This window comes from Micromesistius poutassou (genome assembly GCF_964030765.1).
Source record: "Micromesistius poutassou genome assembly, chromosome: 3".
NCBI classification, from domain to species: Eukaryota; Metazoa; Chordata; class Actinopteri; order Gadiformes; family Gadidae; genus Micromesistius; species Micromesistius poutassou.
Genome location: NC_140273.1, coordinates 19,949,248 through 19,968,445, shown reverse-complemented (window position 1 = coordinate 19,968,445; position 19,198 = coordinate 19,949,248). Strand labels below are relative to the sequence as shown.

The 19,198-nt window shown below is 53.4% G+C and overlaps 1 protein-coding gene across 2 annotated transcripts in view; it reads left to right on the top strand.

The window, feature by feature from the left end:
• Nucleotides 1–19,198, top strand: part of vps54 (VPS54 subunit of GARP complex) — a 30,678-nt gene that overhangs the window by 8,921 nt on the left and 2,559 nt on the right. The window contains exons 7-23 of one of the 2 annotated variants that reach the window (XM_084465799.1): nucleotides 441–826; nucleotides 1,437–1,563; nucleotides 5,819–5,848; nucleotides 6,398–6,505; nucleotides 7,756–7,811; nucleotides 8,428–8,524; nucleotides 9,894–10,294; nucleotides 10,985–11,114; nucleotides 11,965–12,146; nucleotides 12,740–12,852; nucleotides 13,721–13,787; nucleotides 15,872–15,977; nucleotides 17,296–17,383; nucleotides 17,489–17,610; nucleotides 17,781–17,861; nucleotides 18,539–18,646; nucleotides 18,969–19,063. In XM_084465799.1, the coding sequence (XP_084321925.1) occupies nucleotides 441–826; nucleotides 1,437–1,563; nucleotides 5,819–5,848; nucleotides 6,398–6,505; nucleotides 7,756–7,811; nucleotides 8,428–8,524; nucleotides 9,894–10,294; nucleotides 10,985–11,114; nucleotides 11,965–12,146; nucleotides 12,740–12,852; nucleotides 13,721–13,787; nucleotides 15,872–15,977; nucleotides 17,296–17,383; nucleotides 17,489–17,610; nucleotides 17,781–17,861; nucleotides 18,539–18,646; nucleotides 18,969–19,063 (2,297 nt within the window). The remainder of the gene's footprint in view (nucleotides 1–440; nucleotides 827–1,436; nucleotides 1,564–5,818; nucleotides 5,849–6,397; nucleotides 6,506–7,755; nucleotides 7,812–8,427; nucleotides 8,525–9,893; nucleotides 10,295–10,984; nucleotides 11,115–11,964; nucleotides 12,147–12,739; nucleotides 12,853–13,720; nucleotides 13,788–15,871; nucleotides 15,978–17,295; nucleotides 17,384–17,488; nucleotides 17,611–17,780; nucleotides 17,862–18,538; nucleotides 18,647–18,968; nucleotides 19,064–19,198) is intronic. The other variant, XM_084465800.1, reaches the window with a different exon arrangement.

Here is a 19,198-nt window from a genome sequence, read left to right as displayed (position 1 = left end):
AGCCCTTCTTATCCTCACACGGTTCAGTTCTGCAAAACCATTTTCAGCCTCTGTCAAAAACAGTCTGTTTTGTATCATGTAAGGCCCGCCTCCCGAGTAGCCCAGTCTGCTGTGATTGGACGAACGCTTTGCTCGTGCGTCGCCCCCCCCCCACCCCCCCCCCCCCCCCACCCGAGAAGTCGTACACATTGCGAGTAGCCTGGAGGCGCGGCTTCTGCACTTCAGCAGCGCCCACTGCTAAACCCTAACGAGCTGTCTCACCCCTTATTGAGGGCCGTTCTCGGTGGGCGCGGATACTCCCCCCTGTGCTCGGAACTGTTCCAGCTCAGCAGACGTAAAACGTGTAATCATACGTCATACAACGGTCAAACGCAAAGGGGGAAAAAGCCAGACATCGTCTTTAAGAGCACCTGTTGTTGCGCCCCCCGCCCCCCCTGCAGCTCAGCCACTACCTGGACGTGGTGGAGGTGAGCATCGCGCGGCAGATCTCCCTGCGCTCCGAGGCCTTCTTCCACGCCATGTCGTCGCAGCACGAGCTGCAGGACCGCCTGCGCAGCACGCAGAGCGCCGTGGCGGTGCTGCGGGGCCGCACCGCCGCCATGGAGCGCGTCATGTGCCGCGGCCCGCTCAGCCTCCTGCGCGCGGCCCTGGAGCGGGGCAACTGCGCGCGGCTGTACGACAAGCTGAAGCTGATGGCGGCGGTGCACCAGACGCAGCCCACCGTGCAGCTGCTGCTCGCCACCTCGGAGTTCGTGGGCGCGCTGGAGCTGATCGCCACCACCAAGGAGGTGCTGCAGCAGGAGCTACAGGGCATCCACAGCTTCAGGTAGGGACACCCCCCCCCCCCCTAACCCTAAACCCCAACAGTTTCTTTCCCTGGGCCATCAGGTCCTTGAATTCATGACGTGTGTGTGTGTGTGCTATGCTGGTTAAACACTGTAAATACTACTATGTTTTTCCTTTTATTCTTAGCTATTTAATGAATTAACTTATTACTGTTTTCTTTATTTTTAATATTTATTATGCACTGGCCGTAGTAGCACTGCAATTTCATTGTGTACGTGTTGTGCAATGACAATAAAGATTCTATTCTATTCTATTCTATTCCACCACCACCACCTCCACACCTCTGGACTCACACGGCCGTAGGGGGGGCTGCAGCCCACTCTGACAGTCTGTCTTCATTTGTTAATGGAAAGACGAATCACTAAAGCGAAGACGTTGTTTCACATCCTCTTTAAAGAGTCGCTCGTTGGCTGCTCATTAATGTATGAAAAAAACCAATAATAATCTGTTTCAAAATGTGTATAATATTGAGATGTGGACCAGACGGGAATGTTTCATCTGGTTGTCTTCTAACTAGGCGGATGTGGTGATGCGCTGAGCTTATTCCCCCTTCTCCTCACCTCTCTCTCTCCTACTATACCCCCTCTCAGACATCTGGGCTCTCAGCTGTGTGAGCTGGAGAAGCTCATAGACAAGATGATGGTGGAGGACTTCAGCATGTACACCCGCAGTGACCTCAACAGGAGCCTCCGAGAGGAGCCCCATGTCCTGGAGAAGGTAACCCCGCGATGTGGTGTGTCTGCTAGGTTAGCTGAGTGTCTGCTAGGTTAGCTGAGTGTCTGCTAGGTTAGCTCAGTGTCCGCTAGGTTAGCTGAGTGTCTGCTAGGTTAGCTGAGTGTCTGCTAGGTTAGCTGAGTGTCTGCTAGGTTAGCTGAGTGTCTGCTAGGTTAGCTCAGTGTCTGCTAGGTTAGCTCAGTGTCCGCTAGGTTAGCTGAGTGTCTGCTAGGTTAGCTCAGTGTCCGCTAGGTTAGCTCAGTGTCTGCTAGGTTAGCTCAGTGTCTGCTAGGTTAGCTCAGTGTCTGCTAGGTTAGCTCAGTGTCCGCTAGGTTAGCTGAGTGTCTGCTAGGTTAGTGTTGTGTCTGCTAGGTTAGCTGAGCGTCTGCTAGGTTAGCTGAGTGTCTGCTAGGTTAGCTGAGTGTCTGCTAGGTTAGCTGAGTGTCTGCTAGGTTAGCTGAGTGTCTGCTAGGTTAGCTGAGTGTCTGCTAGGTTAGCTCAGTGTCTGCTAGGTTAGCTGAGAGTCTGCTAGGTTAGCTGAGTGTCTGCTAGGTTAGCTGAGTGTCTGCTAGGTTAGCTGAGTGTCTGCTAGGTTAGCTGAGTGTCTGCTAGGTTAGCTCAGTGTCTGCTAGGTTAGCTCAGTGTCCGCTAGGTTAGCTGAGTGTCTGCTAGGTTAGCTGAGTGTCTGCTAGGTTAGCTGAGTGTCTGCTAGGTTAGCTCAGTGTCCGCTAGGTTAGCTGAGTGTCTGCTAGGTTAGCTGAGAGTCTGCTAGGTTAGCTCAGTGTCTGCTAGGTTAGCTCAGTGTCCGCTAGGTTAGCTGAGTGTCTGCTAGGTTAGTGTTGTGTCTGCTAGGTTAGCTGAGCGTCTGCTAGGTTAGCTGAGTGTCTGCTAGGTTAGCTGAGTGTCTGCTAGGTTAGCTGAGTGTCTGCTAGGTTAGCTGAGTGTCTGCTAGGTTAGCTGAGTGTCTGCTAGGTTAGCTCAGTGTCTGCTAGGTTAGCTGAGAGTCTGCTAGGTTAGCTGAGTGTCTGCTAGGTTAGCTGAGTGTCTGCTAGGTTAGCTGAGTGTCTGCTAGGTTAGCTGAGTGTCTGCTAGGTTAGCTGAGTGTCTGCTAGGTTAGCTCAGTGTCCGCTAGGTTAGCTGAGTGTCTGCTAGGTTAGCTGAGTGTCTGCTAGGTTAGCTGAGTGTCTGCTAGGTTAGCTCAGTGTCCGCTAGGTTAGCTGAGTGTCTGCTAGGTTAGCTGAGAGTCTGCTAGGTTAGCTGAGTGTCTGCTAGGTTAGCTCAGTGTCTGCTAGGTTAGCTGAGTGTCTGCTAGGTTAGCTCAGTGTCTGCTAGGTTAGCTGAGTGTCTGCTAGGTTAGCTGAGTGTCTGCTAGGTTAGCTCAGTGTCTGCTAGGTTAGCTGAGTGTCCGCTAGGTTAGCTGAGTGTCCGCTAGGTTAGCTGAGTGTCCGCTAGGTTAGCTGAGTGTCTGCTAGGTTAGCTGAGTGTCTGCTAGGTTAGCTGAGTGTCTGCTAGGTTAGCTGAGTGTCTGCTAGGTTAGCTGAGTGTCTGCTAGGTTAGCTGAGTGTCTGCTAGGTTAGCTGAGTGTCTGCTAGGTTAGCTGAGTGTCTGCTAGGTTAGCTGAGTGTCTGCTAGGTTAGCTGAGTGTCTGCTAGGTTAGCTGAGTGTCTGCTAGGTTAGCTCAGTGTCTGCTAGGTTAGCTGAGTGTCTGCTAGGTTAGCTCAGTGTCTGCTAGGTTAGCTCAGTGTCCGCTAGGTTAGCTGAGTGTCTGCTAGGTTAGCTCAGTGTCCGCTAGGTTAGCTCAGTGTCTGCTAGGTTAGCTCAGTGTCTGCTAGGTTAGCTCAGTGTCTGCTAGGTTAGCTCAGTGTCCGCTAGGTTAGCTGAGTGTCTGCTAGGTTAGTGTTGTGTCTGCTAGGTTAGCTGAGCGTCTGCTAGGTTAGCTGAGTGTCTGCTAGGTTAGCTGAGTGTCTGCTAGGTTAGCTGAGTGTCTGCTAGGTTAGCTGAGTGTCTGCTAGGTTAGCTCAGTGTCTGCTAGGTTAGCTGAGAGTCTGCTAGGTTAGCTGAGTGTCTGCTAGGTTAGCTGAGTGTCTGCTAGGTTAGCTGAGTGTCTGCTAGGTTAGCTCAGTGTCTGCTAGGTTAGCTCAGTGTCCGCTAGGTTAGCTGAGTGTCTGCTAGGTTAGCTGAGTGTCTGCTAGGTTAGCTGAGTGTCTGCTAGGTTAGCTCAGTGTCCGCTAGGTTAGCTGAGTGTCTGCTAGGTTAGCTGAGAGTCTGCTAGGTTAGCTCAGTGTCTGCTAGGTTAGCTGAGTGTCCGCTAGGTTAGCTGAGTGTCTGCTAGGTTAGTGTTGTGTCTGCTAGGTTAGCTGAGCGTCTGCTAGGTTAGCTGAGTGTCTGCTAGGTTAGCTGAGTGTCTGCTAGGTTAGCTGAGTGTCTGCTAGGTTAGCTGAGAGTCTGCTAGGTTAGCTCAGTGTCTGCTAGGTTAGCTCAGTGTCCGCTAGGTTAGCTGAGTGTCTGCTAGGTTAGTGTTGTGTCTGCTAGGTTAGCTGAGCGTCTGCTAGGTTAGCTGAGTGTCTGCTAGGTTAGCTGAGTGTCTGCTAGGTTAGCTGAGTGTCTGCTAGGTTAGCTGAGTGTCTGCTAGGTTAGCTGAGTGTCCGCTAGGTTAGCTGAGTGTCCGCTAGGTTAGCTGAGTGTCCGCTAGGTTAGCTGAGTGTCCGCTAGGTTAGCTGAGTGTCCGCTAGGTTAGCTGAGTGTCTGCTAGGTTAGCTGAGTGTCTGCTAGGTTAGCTGAGTGTCTGCTAGGTTAGCTCAGTGTCTGCTAGGTTAGCTGAGTGTCCGCTAGGTTAGCTCAGTGTCCGCTAGGTTAGCTGAGTGTCCGCTAGGTTAGCTGAGTGTCTGCTAGGTTAGCTGAGTGTCTGCTAGGTTAGCTCAGTGTCTGCTAGGTTAGCTGAGTGTCTGCTAGGTTAGCTGAGTGTCTGCTAGGTTAGCTGAGTGTCTGCTAGGTTAGCTGAGTGTCTGCTAGGTTAGTGTTGTGTCTGCTAGGTTAGCTCAGTGTCCGCTAGGTTAGCTGAGTGTCTGCTAGGTTAGCTGAGTGTCTGCTAGGTTAGCTGAGTGTCTGCTAGGTTAGCTGAGTGTCTGCTAGGTTAGCTGAGAGTCTGCTAGGTTAGCTGAGTGTCTGCTAGGTTAGCTCAGTGTCCGCTAGGTTAGCTGAGTGTCTGCTAGGTTAGCTGAGTGTCTGCTAGGTTAGCTGAGTGTCTGCTAGGTTAGCTGAGAGTCTGCTAGGTTAGCTCAGTGTCTGCTAGGTTAGCTCAGTGTCCGCTAGGTTAGCTGAGTGTCTGCTAGGTTAGCTCAGTGTCTGCTAGGTTAGCTGAGTGTCCGCTAGGTTAGCTCAGTGTCCGCTAGGTTAGCTGAGTGTCCGCTAGGTTAGCTGAGTGTCTGCTAGGTTAGCTGAGTGTCTGCTAGGTTAGCTCAGTGTCCGCTAGGTTAGCTGAGTGTCTGCTAGGTTAGCTGAGTGTCTGCTAGGTTAGCTGAGAGTCTGCTAGGTTAGCTCAGTGTCTGCTAGGTTAGCTGAGTGTCTGCTAGGTTAGCTGAGTGTCTGCTAGGTTAGCTGAGTGTCTGCTAGGTTAGCTCAGTGTCTGCTAGGTTAGCTGAGTGTCTGCTAGGTTAGCTCAGTGTCTGCTAGGTTAGCTGAGTGTCTGCTAGGTTAGCTGAGTGTCCGCTAGGTTAGCTGAGTGTCCGCTAGGTTAGCTGAGTGTCTGCTAGGTTAGCTGAGTGTCTGCTAGGTTAGCTGAGTGTCTGCTAGGTTAGCTGAGTGTCTGCTAGGTTAGCTGAGTGTCTGCTAGGTTAGCTCAGTGTCCGCTAGGTTAGCTGAGTGTCTGCTAGGTTAGCTGAGTGTCTGCTAGGTTAGCTGAGTGTCTGCTAGGTTAGCTGAGTGTCTGCTAGGTTAGTGTTGTGTCTGCTAGGTTAGCTGAGTGTCTGCTAGGTTAGTGTTGTGTCTGCTAGGTTAGTGTTGTGTCTGCTAGGTTAGTGTTGTGTCTGCTAGGTTAGTGTTGTGTCTGCTAGGTTAGTGTTGTGTCTGCTAGGTTAGTGTTGTGTCTGCTAGGTTAGTGTTGTGTCTGCTAGGTTAGTGTTGTGTCTGCTAGGTTAGTGTTGTGTCTGCTAGGTTAGTGTTGTGTCCGCTAGGTTAGCTGAGTGTCTGCTAGGTTAGCTCAGTGTCTGCTAGGTTAGTGTTGTGTCTCAAACTGACCATGTGCCCACCACCACCACAGGGGCATCAGCTGAATGCCGTCTCAGAGAAGGTGGGGTTTGGAAGCATAAGTAATCCGTCACGGTCTATAAATGAAGGGATGTGATCATGTTGTATTTATCTTCTAATCTAGTCGAATGGCAATGTGGTCAATTTGACGATCTTCAAATGCATGTTGGGTTGTTTTTTTGGTGTATCTGTTGTAATGGATCAGCCTGATGAAAACAAGTGATCAGATTAATCTGTAAATGCAACCGTTCAATTCAATTCGATTCAAGCTAATTTAATCTAATTTAACAAAGCTTGATATATCTTCAAAAATCAAATCGGCCATCAACAAGTTAAACCTGCACTACCCAAGTTTCCCAATAGCAGCCTCTAGTGGCTCGAGTTAACGCTGCAGTTATAGCTGTGACACGTGGGGGCCTTTTATTCCTGAGAAACATTCTAGTTCAGATATGTTTTAATGGAATAAATAGCTGCTGTAGAGATGTTGCATAGTGCAGGTTTAAAATAACTTACTAAAACTGACTAACTAAAAATATATAGGACATGCTATGTATCTTTTCTTAGTGTGTGTGTGTGTGCGTGTGTGTACCAGGAGCGTCTGGAGTCCCTGGTGTTTGGTCTGCTGCGTCAGAGGAAGCTGGACTTCCTGGACATCTACAACGAGGAGATGATCCAGGCTGCCAAGGGCATCGTCACACAGGTGAGGAGCCCCACCACTAGCGTGACCCCTCCTGACCCCGCGGGCTGGTTCAGTACTAGGGACGGTGACCATGTGTCGACTCAACCATTGAGTCTCCACTCGTGCTCAAGTCGACTCTAGAAATAGAAAATCGGAAAATCGTCTCAACTTCTGTTTTCTGTTTTCAAAATAACCATTAAAAAAATTATAGCCGGAGATATGCTGCCCATAAGCGTTGTCGAGGGGAAACGCGATCTGATCGCATTTCTCGAGACAGATTACACCGTGTCATGTTGCCAAACTAATGACATGATAATGATGATGATAATGTGCGGCTGGAGAACATGTAGAGCGAAGCAGCAGGCTCAGCAGCAGGCTCAGCATCAGGCTACGCTCCCTCCGTGAGGTCCTCTCCTCAGCGGAGGTAGTTGCCATCACCACCGATGCTTGGACGGCGTTGACTGACGGAGTACGTGACCATGACCGTTCACTTTTTTTACTGACTGGGTTGTGCAGAGTGCGATCCTGTAGACCCGCTCAATGCCAGAGAGGCAAAATGCAGAATACATGGCTAACGTCGCACAAGCCGCCGTTGGAGATTGGGGAATAGCCGACAGAGTGGCAGCCTGTGTGCATGACGACGGTTCCAACAAATTCCCTTTGCAAAGAGGAGGCGTGCAGCATCAATATCTTAATTTAAAAAATGAGTCGGCCGACACATTTAGCCTATTGTAAATTGACATGAGACATTGTAAACGTTCACGATCCTGCTCTATGCTCTGTGATATTTTGTCATCATTTCTATTAACTTCATTAAACAATGTATTATTAGTGTGCTCCTGAGCACAACCTTTGAAATATGACGGGGGGGGCGCTGTCTTAAAGGAAAGTGCAGATCCTTTGAGCTCCGCAACTGCTGCAGACAAAAAAAAAAAAATCTATGGATTTGTCGACTCACATAATAATGAGTCGTGAACATCCCTACTCAGTACCCACTGCGCAGCCTTCTTCTGGGCCAGAGCTCCCCTCACCACACTGGTTCACAAAGCCACCATGCTCCTGCCAGGTTATCCACCCACTTTACAATCAAACGGTTTATCTTTACCGGTCATTACGTGTGTCGTTACTCACAAGTTCTAAAGATCCTCTGTTGTGCGCCAGACATTAGTCCCGTCCTCCACCCCTTCACACCCTGCTCCCTGTGTGAAGCACCGGGGGCAGTAGCATCAGGTTGAGGCTCAGCCCTTGTGTTGTCTTGTGTTGTCTTCCAGTGTGTGGTGGACAGTGTGGTCAACATCCAGGACATCGACACGGACGTCGTCACCAAGTAGGTACACACAGACAGACAGACACTTGGTATGGTCCATCTGTCGTAGGAGGACTACCAGTCTGTGTCCGGGTTTGTGGGGAACTTCTGATCATTGGACAAACTGTAACAAAGCAGTGAGCATCTCAAGTAGACCATTATTGTCTGGTCATCAGGCTGCACAACTTCCAGGAACTGACAAAGCGAACGGACTGGTCTGTGTGCATTTAAGATGGGTTCACACACCCACACACAAGTCTTTATAAGTCTTTAGGCGTGTTCTAGATATGCTAACGAGCTAGCTGAGGGTCATGTGACACGTCTGTTCCAGAGGCTTGCTTTGGTAAAGAAAGGAACAACACACACTGATCAAAGCGCACGATAATCCCTCCTCCACCGACATCCCTCCCCATAAGTCAGTCCCACCCCGCCCGATAACATCAACTCAACACCCAAATACATTATTGAACGGAACTATCCCCAGTGTAGACGTATCCATGGTTACAAGAAGGGATTAGCATTCAACCCAACCATGACTATCATAACGACATGGTACCCACGCGGTCGCCATGTCGACCGCCACGACAGGCGAGCCTGTGCTGAAGCGGCGTGCGCGCGTGTGTGTGTCCCCCCGCAGGCTGGCGGACCAGATGCGTCTGATGACCTTCCCCCAGTGGTTTGACCTTCTGCAGAGCGTCTTCAGCAGCTTCCTGCTCTTCCTCCAGAGGGTGAAGGTGAGCCGGCTCCTTTCCGTCCGCCCTCACGCGGGCGCTCTGATCCCGGAGTGTGTGTGTGTGTGTGTGTGTGTGTGTGTGTGTGTGTGTGTGTGTGTGTGTGTGTGTGTGTGTGTGTGTGTGTGTGTGTGTGTGTGTGTGTGTGTGTGTGTGTGTGTGTGTGTGTGTGTGTGTGTGAGGCCTCCACTAGGTCTGCCGGGCCCCGGTGCATAAAGAGGAGCAGACGTATGGTGATATGGGCCACACCCGTGTGTTGCCACGCTCCAGATGAGGGAAATAGTGACGATTTATAATGAAGGAACTAACGGCGCATTTCCACCGCAGGGTGCGGGTCGGTTCAGTCTGCTAAGGTGCGGCACGGGTCGCGTTTTCCACCGCCGAAAGTGGGCGTGACCCGGACTGGGCCGTATTGAGCCGTTCTCGTCTCGCAGTACTCCTCCGTTGGGGTACTGAGAGCCTGAAAGGTTCCCGGCAAGTTTGAGCTACACACGCCGTCCATTGATTGGTCGACAGAATCACTTCCGTGCGACAGGGGGATAATAACAAGCAAACACAGTACACGCGAGGTATTTCTGGACAACGGCGAAAGCTTTATTAGCTTTTTTTGGTTTTTGGCCGGAGTGACACATTTTATGATGCTTACATAACATATAACATACATATAACAGGGTAGGGGGGTTGGATTGCGGGCGGACGGGATTGCTGTGTTGGATTGCGGGCGGACGGGATTGTTGACGGGGGGAAGGGTTGGTACGGGTTGGCGAGATATTTGAGATATTTATAATAAATATCTCACGCCGCTCTCACAACAAAAAAAGAAAAATACCTGTTAGATCTCTCGTTGCTTCGGACGAGCGCTAAATTGCTGCGGCTGTCCCCCCCCCCCCCCCCCCCCCCCCCGGTCAACAATCCCACCCGCAGACCCTGTTATAATGTAAGCATTATAAGGTTCTAAGATTCTGAGTCTCACTCCGGCCAAAAACCAAAAGTTGCCAACCCTGCAGGGGGGCACCACACATTGCTACCTGGTCTGTGGGAAACACTGGACAGCGTTCTGTAATGGGACCACGGCTCCGCTCTCTCCTGCCTTCAGGAAACCTTCATTAATGATATCATTTGTAAGGATGACTTTGTTCTCCCGAGTGAAGATCTCTCCTCAACAAACGTCAACAATAACATATCGCACGTTGGTCTTTTAGGATCACTTAGAATTACTTAGTCCTTCAATTATTTTGGTTTTATGACACCAGGAAAGACGGTACAGATGATCTGAACCCCCAGACCGCTGAGGTCTGTAAGCCCGGTGCCTCCAGCTCCCCAGCCAGGGTGCGCCGGCCCCCTGGGGCTAACGTCCTGCCTCTCTCTGCAGGCCACGCTGAGTGTGATCAGGAACGTGGTGCTGGAGGCCCTGGACTCCAACCAGAAGAGCCGGCTGCAGACGGAGCAGACCGCGGCCCCCGCCGCGGGCCCCTCGTCCCCGCCCCCCCACCAGGCCCACCCTGGGGAGGCGGAGCTGGCCTACCTCACCCACGAGGGCCTCTTCATCAGCGACGCCCTGGGCGACGCCCAGCGGGCCCAGGGGGCCGCCCAACAGGAGCAGCTCTCCGGCCTGGGCTCCAGGGAAGCGGCGGGGCCGGACGGGGGCCCCAGGCCCCAGCAGGGAGGAGCGGCGGGGCCGGAGGCGGGCTCCAGCGACTCTGCCTCGGGGACCACAGAGTCTTCCTCCAGCAGGGAGCAGGGCTTCACCGCAGCAGGGGGCGCTGTGGGCCTGTGAGTGACCGATCAGCCAGCTGGTTTAACTCTGTAGCCACTGAGGCCTTTGTAGCAGCGGCTCTGAAGGAGCAAAGGTGGAGCTTTGTTCTGTTGGTGTGGATCACGGTAATGATCCACATGGTAATGATCGTGGTAATGATCATGGTAATGATCCACATGGTAATGATCGTGGCAATGATCCACACCAACTTTGTGTTACTTTTTTTTGTATCGTCGTTGTGTAAGAGCAATTTCATATGAAATGCGCCACACACCTACTGTATGTGTCGGAGTTGGTGCTTTGCCATCTACACACACCATGGCGTAGTACTGTACGTGTCCGCAAAGCTCAACTTTCTCTCTATGTTGAGGATCACATAAGACGCGCATTCGCCCACGCACTCAGTTGGCGCTAGTAAAGAAACTCACGGAATGACCAGCTTCAGAGGAGTCTCGCCTCGCCTTTTCTTTAAGGCTGTAATGTCACGTGTTGCTGTTTAACTAATCCCGCTGGTGCCCAGTGCAATGGGCTCCATTCCATGAGTCATGGTCACTCAGTCACCCAGCAGACCGATGCCGCCTGCGGTGAACCCAGACGGCCGTTCCCAAGAGGTCCACCTCAGCGTAGCGCTCACAGCGTTTGCTCTGTTTTGCGTGGCCGGTCCCACCGCCACCGCCCGCCGCTCAGTGTGTCATGTGACCCGGCAGGTCGGCGGAGGACATGATGCCCAGTGAGCTGGAGCTGGGCCGCGTGGCCAACAACATCCAGGAGCTGCTGTACGCCGCGTCCGACCTCAGCCACGACCGCTGCGTCAAGGTCCTCATGGCCCGGGCCAAGGTGAGCAGACACACACGGGCCCCAGGACACACACACACACACACACACACACACACACACACACACACACACACACACACACACACACACACACACACACACACACACACACACACACACACACACACACACACACACACACACACACACACACACACGGGGCCTCAGGACACACACACACACGGGCCCCAGGACACACACACACACGGGCCCCAGGACACACACACACACGGTCCCCAGGACCCACACATGGGCCCCAGGACACACACACACACGTCCCCAGGACCCACACATGGGCCCCAGGGCACACACACACACGGGCCCCAGGACACACACACACACGGGCCCCAGGACACACACACACACGTCCCCAGGACCCACACATGGGCCCCAGGGCACACACACACAAGGGCCCCAGGACCCACACACATGTCCCCAGGACCCTGTGCCTGCTATCCTCCACCTAGGTGACTTTCACTGGGCTCCTCCAGACAAAGGACGCAGGGCGGGGATGTTAGAAATCCGGTTCATTGTAAAAGTCGTAGTGATGAACTCGTCCTGTTGCTCAATGTGGGACACGTGTGTGGAGCCTCACCCGGCCCCAGAGTCCGGTCAGACCGGGGGGGAGACACACACACACACACACACACACACACACACACACACACACACACACACACACACACACACACACACACACACACAGCCACACACACAGCCACACACACACACACACACACACACACACACACAGCCACACACACACACACACACACACACACACACACAGCCACACACAGCCACACACACACACACACACAGAGCCGGGTCTAACGCGGTCCCTCCCCAGGACGGCTCCCTGGAGCGGCTGAGCCCGGGGGAGTTCGTGGGGCTGTCCCGGGCCGTGGAGGCCTTCGCCCGCAGCACGGAGGAGCTGTGCTGCCGGCGCAGCGTGTCCCTGAGGGGGGCGCTGCAGAGCCAGGCCAACCGCTTCGTCCACCGCTTCCACGAGGAGCGCAAGACCAAGCTCAGGTACACACACACACACACACACACACACACTGCCCCCCCCCCACACACACACACTGCCCCCTCCACACACACTGCCCCCCCCACACACACACACTGCCCCCCCCCCCACACACACTATTGGTTGTGATGTTGGCGCTCCTCCCCTCCTCTCCTATTGGTTGTGATGTTGGTGCCCCTCCCCTCCTCTCCTCCTCTCCTATTGGTTGTGATGTTGGTGCCCCTCCCCTCCCCTCCCCTCCTCTCCTCCTATTGGTTGTGATGTTGGTGCCCCTCCCCTCCTCTCCTCCTCTCCTATTGGTTGTGATGTTGGTGCCCCTCCCCTCCCCTCCCCTCCTCTCCTCCTATTGGTTGTGATGTTGGTGCCCCTCCCCTCCTCTCCTCCTCTCCTATTGGTTGTGATGTTGGTGCCCCTCCCCTCCCCTCCCCTCCTCTCCTCCTATTGGTTGTGATGTTGGCGCCCCTCCCCTCCTCTCCTCCTATTGGTTGTGATGTTGGCGCCCCTCCCCTCCTCTCCTCCTATTGGTTGTGATGTTGGCGCCCTTCCCCTCCTCTCCTCCTATTGGTTGTGATGTTGGCGCTCCTCTCCTCCTCAGCCTCCTATTGGACAACGAGCGCTGGAAGCAGGCGGAGGTGCCGGTGGAGTTCCAGCGCCTGGTGGACTCCATCGCAGACGGCAGGATCGCCCTGCCGGAGCGCACCGCCCCAGGTGACCTTTGACCTCTGCTGAGGGTCAGCCTCGGGTTGTTATGGAACCGCTGACATGTGTTAGGAAATGAACTACGGTCCTGTGAGGTATACCTAATAATAACATGGAACAGTACTGTGAAGTATACCTAATAATAACATGAACGGTTCAGTACATTATGGTACTGTGAAGTGTATCTAATAATAACATGAACGGTTCAGTACATTACCGTACTGTGAAGTGTATCTAATAATAACATGAACGGTTCAGTACATTACGGTACTGTGAAGTTTATCTAATAATAACATGAACGGTTCAGTACATTATGGTACTGTGAAGTATATCTAATAATAACATGAACAGTTCAGTACATTACAGTACTGTGAAGTTTATCTAATAATAACATGGACGGTTCAGTACATTAGCCCACTTGTTACACGGCTACTTGCCAAAACGAAAAAATAACTTTTCACCAGCATTCGTAGTGTAGATCAGCAGAGAAACAGTCCGCCAAAGACGTTGACGTTGCTTAGCAACCGAATACGCTGGGGTTGATGAGTTACCGGACTGCTTGCGGAGTGATACGAGAGACGTGAACCAGAGGCAAAAAAAAATCCACTTTCTTGACAGCGGTCATTGTATGCTCAGCAACGGTCATTATCGACAAATAATTGACCGTGAATAATTGAAGTCGTTCCACAGCATTGAGAAGAGCCGTGTAATAATCTACATTAATACTCATTTCCATACATCCTTATTATAATTGATTGATTTATTTAATCATGGGTGTTTTTGTCCTCCGTGTTGTATTTCCTCCACGTTACATGAATGGTAAATCACTTCCAGCATTACCAGCGTCTGTGTCTCTGATCTCCTGGTTTGTTCTCAGGGAGCGCTGAGGAGACCAGACCCGGGGACTTCCTGCTGGTGGACGGACAGAAGTACGCCGTAGTGGGGTAAGGCCCTGCTACACCTGCTACACCACCCTGCTACACCACCCCACTACACCACCCCACTACACCACCCTGCTACACTACACCACCCCACTACACCACCCTGCTACACCACCCTGCTACACCACCCCGCTACACTACCCCGCTACACCACCCCACTACACCACCCTGCTACACCACCCCGCTACACCACCCCACTACACCACCCTGCTACACCACCCCACTACACCACCCTGCTACACCACCCCGCTACACCACCCTGCTACACCACCCCACTACACCACCCCGCTACAACACCCCGCTACACCACCCTGCTACAACACCCCGCTACACCACCCTGCTACACCACCCCACTACACCACCCCACTACACTACACCCCCCCGCTACACCACCCTGCTACACCACTACACCACCCCACTACACCACCCTGCTACACTACACCACCCCGCTACACCACCCCACTACACCACCCCACTACACCACCCCACTACACCACCCTGCTACACCACCCCACTACACTACACCACCCCGCTACACCACCCTGCTACACCACCCCGCTACACCACCCCACTACACCACCCCGCTACACCACCCCACTACACTACACCACCCCGCTACACCACTCTGCTACACCACCCCACTACACCACCCTGCTACACCACCCTGCTACACTACACCACCCCACTACACCACCCCACTACACCACCCCACTACACCACCCTGTTACACCACCCTGCTACACCACCCCGCTACACCACCCCACTACACCACCCTGCTACACCACCCCGCTACACCACCCTGCTACACCACCCCGCTACAACACCCCGCTACACCACCCTGCTACACCACCCCGCTACACCACCCCACTACACCACCCTGCTACACCACCCTGCTACACTACAACACCCCGCTACATCACCCTGCTACACTACACCACCCTGCTACACCACCCCGCTACACCACCCTGCTACACTACACCACCCTGCTACACTACACCACCCCACTACACCACCCTGCTACACCACCCCGCTACACTACACCACCCCGCTACACCACCCTGCTACACTACACCACCCTGCTACACTACACCACCCACTGGTGTCGTGGGGATCATGTTTCAGTCCTCCTCCTCCTCTGGTGAGGAGGTGCTAGGGTCCTGACTCCTCCTCCTCCTCCTCCTCCTCTGGTGAGGAGGTGCTAGGGTCCTGACTCCTCCTCTGGTGAGGAGGTGCTAGGGTCCTGACTCCTCCTCCTCCTCCTCTGAGGAGGAGGTGCTAGGGTCCTGACCCCTCCTCCTCCTCCTCTGAGGAGGTGCTAGGGTCCTGACTCCTCCTCCTCTGGTGAGGAGGTGCTAGGGTCCTGACTCCTCCTCCTCCTCTGGTGAGGAGGTGCTAGGGTCCTGACTCCTCCTCCTCCTCTGAGGAGGTGCTAGGGTCCTGACTCCTCCTCCTCCTCCTCTGGTGAGGAGGTGCTAGGGTCCTGACTCCTCCTCCTCCTCCTCTGAGGAGGTGCTAGGGTCCTGACTCCTCCTCCTCCTCTGAGGAGGTGCTAGGGTCCTGACTCCTCCTCCTCCTCCTCCTCTGAGGAGGTGCTAGGGTCCTGACTCCTCCTCCTCCTCTGGTGAGGAGGTGCTAGGGTCCTGACTCCTCCTCCTCCTCTGGTGAGGAGGTGCTAGGGTCCTGACTCCTCCTCCTCTGAGGAGGAGGTGCTAGGGTCCTGACTCCTCTGAGGAGGTGCTAGGGTCCTGACTCCTCTGAGGAGGTGCTAGGGTCCTGACTCCTCCTCCTCTGAGGAAGAGGTGCTAGGGTCCTGACTCCTCCTCCTCCTCTGAGGAGGTGCTAGGGTCCTGACTCCTCCTCCTCCTCTGGTGAGGAGGTGCTAGGGTCCTGACTCCTCCTCCTCCTCTGAGGAGGTGCTAGGGTCCTGACTCCTCCTCCTCCTCTGAGGAGGTGCTAGGGTCCTGACTCCTCTGAGGAGGTGCTAGGGTCCTGACTCCTCTGGTGAGGAGGTGCTAGGGTCCTGACTCCTCCTCCTCCTCCTCTGAGGAGGTGCTAGGGTCCTGACCCCTGCCTGTTGCTCCTGACAGGACGGTGCTGCTGCTGATCCGGATCTTCCTGGAGTACTGCCAGTGCATCAACGACATCCCCTCCATCACCACCGACCTGCTGGGCCGGCTGGCCGACCTGCTGAAGGTCAGCCCCCTCACACCGCTGCTGCACTGCTCTGTTGTTTTTGTCTGTCCTTCATCGGTTGTTACTGTGTTCAGTGTGGACCTCTTTTGATAAGCAACTTACACTTCTATTAGCACACACTCGCTACTACTGCTGCACGCACGCACACACACACTCTGTGCTGCTGCACACACACACTCTGTGCTGCTGCACACACACACTCTGTGCTGCTGCGCACACACACTCTGTACTGCTGCCCACACACACTCTGTGCTGCTGCCCACACACACTCTGTACTGCTGCACTCTAGGGCTGAACGATTAATCGAATTCAAACCGACATCGGCATGTAATGAAACGCAATATGCAAAAATATATATATCATTTGTAACGGTTACTGACTGGAGATCAGTAAGAATCGTATTATAGTTATAGAAAAAGTTAAATAAAGATGATATAATATCAAATCGTGCATCAATTCATATCAACACATCGAGGCCGACAGTACCCTTATGGTAGGGCGGGGTTTAAGACAGAACCCTTATGGTAGGGCGGGGTTTAAGACAGTACCCTTATGGTAGGGCGGGGTTTAAGACAGTACCCTTATGGTAGGGCGGGGTTTAAGACAGTACCCTTATGGTAGGGCGGGGTTTAAGACAGTACCCTTATGGTAGGGCGGGGTTTAAGACAGTACCCTTATGGTAGGGCGGGGTTTAAGACAGTACCCTTATGGTAGGGCGGGGTTTAAGACAGTACCCTTATGGTAGGGCGGGGTTTAAGACAGTACCCTTATGGTAGGGCGGGGTTTAAGACAGTACCCTTATGGTAGGGCGGGGTTTAAGACAGTACCCTTATGGTAGGGCGGGGTTTAAGACAGTACCCTTATGGTAGGGCGGGGTTTAAGACAGTACCCTTATGGTAGGGCGGGGTTTAAGACAGTACCCTTATGGTAGGGCGGGGTTTAAGACAGTACCCTTATGGTAGGGCGGGGTTTAAGCCGGACGGTGATAGCCACGGCAGCTACGTAAGCATCGTGATCTCATAGCAGCCCGACACAGTGTAGCCTGCTAATAAATCCAAGGAAAAAGAAGAACGTGCACAATGAACAAAGAGCAACAATGTAGGACGTCCAAGAAGGACGGCAAAACTTTAGCGCGACATTCTCTTCGATAAACAAAGCTTTCGCCGTTGTCCAGAGATACCTCGCGGGTACTGTGTTTGTTTGTTGTCATCCCCCTGTCCCACATTTGGCACTAGAAGCCTCCTGGGGCCTCTGGGGGGCCTCCTGGGGGCCCCCCCAGACCGGTGTGTTTAAAGCAGCCTCTCTCCTCTGCCGGCAGCACTTCAACTCGCGGAGCTGCCAGCTGGTGCTGGGGGCCGGGGCCCTGCAGGTGGTGGGCCTGAAGACCATCACCACCAAGAACCTGGGTAGGCCCCGTCGCCACGGAAACACAGCCTCTGGGCAGGTTTTTTTTTTTTTTTTTTTGGATGACTTGATCTTGTGTGTGTGTGTGTGTGTGTGTGTCCCCACAGCGCTGGCCTCCCGCTGTCTCCAGCTGGTGGTCCACTACATTCCCGTGATCAGGACTCACTTTGAGACCAAGCTCCAGCCCAAGCAGTACAGCGTCCTGCGGCACTTTGACCACATCACCAAGGTAACCGGGGGGGGGACACATCCCATCCACACACACACACACGCACACACACTTCCCACTAGGAGGCGCTGCAGACAGACCGTTCTGGGGCCGCACACGGAGCGGAACGGGACCCACAGGTCAGTCCACAGCAGCGCTGTCATTTAATGTGGTGTGTGTGGCGCTTCCAGGACTACAACGACCACGTGGCGGAGATCTCCGCCAAGCTGGTGGCCATCATGGACAGCCTGTTTGAGAAGGTCCTATCAAAGGTACACACACACACACACACACAGACAGACAGACAGACAGACAGACAGACAGACAGACAGACAGACAGACAGACAGACAGACAGACAGACAGACAGACAGACAGACAGACAGACAGACAGACAGACAGACAGACAGACAGACAGACAGACAGACAGACAGACAGACAGACAGACAGACAGACAGACAGACACACACACAGACAGAGACACACACACACACAGACAGAGACACACACAGACAGAGACACACACACACACAGACAGAGACACACACACACACAGACAGAGACACACACACACACAGACAGAGACACACACACACACAGACAGAGACAGAGACACACACAGACACAGACAGAGACACACACAGACACAGACAGAGACACACACAGACACAGACAGAGACACACACACACACAGACAGAGACACACACACACACAGACACACACACACACAGACAGAGACACACACACACACAGACAGAGACACACACACACACAGACAGAGACACACACACAGACACACACACACACACACACACACACACACACACAGACAGAGACACACACACACACAGACAGAGACACACACACACACACACAGACAGAGACACAGACAGACAGACAGACAGACAGACAGACACCAGTTTGATGATGTCTTGTGGTGCCCCCTCCAGTATGAGGTCAAGGCCCCGATGCCCTCCGCCTGTTTCCGCCACGTTTGCAAGCAGGTGTCCAAGATGCACGAGGCCATCTCAGAGCTGCTGCCAGAGCAGCAGACCCAGGTGGGAGCGCACGCACGCGTGCGCGCACACACACACACACACACACACACACACACACACACACACACACACACACACACACACACACACACACACACACACACACCTCCAACCACACACACACACACCCACCTCCAACCACACACACACACACACACACACACACACACACACACACACACTGCTCATTCTGCTTTAGATAGCGTCATTACTCTGTGGTTCAGTATTCACGTACATTTAACAAGAATAATTGCTTTTTTTTTTTAAATTTAGATGAATAATTAGAGTAAATAAAGAGATGTTTTTATTTGCCCCCCCCCAGACGCTGTTCTGGAGGATCAACGGCAGCTTTAAGACGCACCTGAAGAGGCAGCTGGCCCGCCTGGGCGTGGTCAACGACGGAGGGCCTCAGCACGGGTAAACCCCCACTGACCTTTAGCCTGTTGACCTTTAACCTCTTCTCTACTGCAGCGACCTTTAACCTGTTGACCTTTAACCTCTTCTCTGCTGCAGCGACCTTTAACCTGTTGACCTTTAACCTCTTCTCTGCTG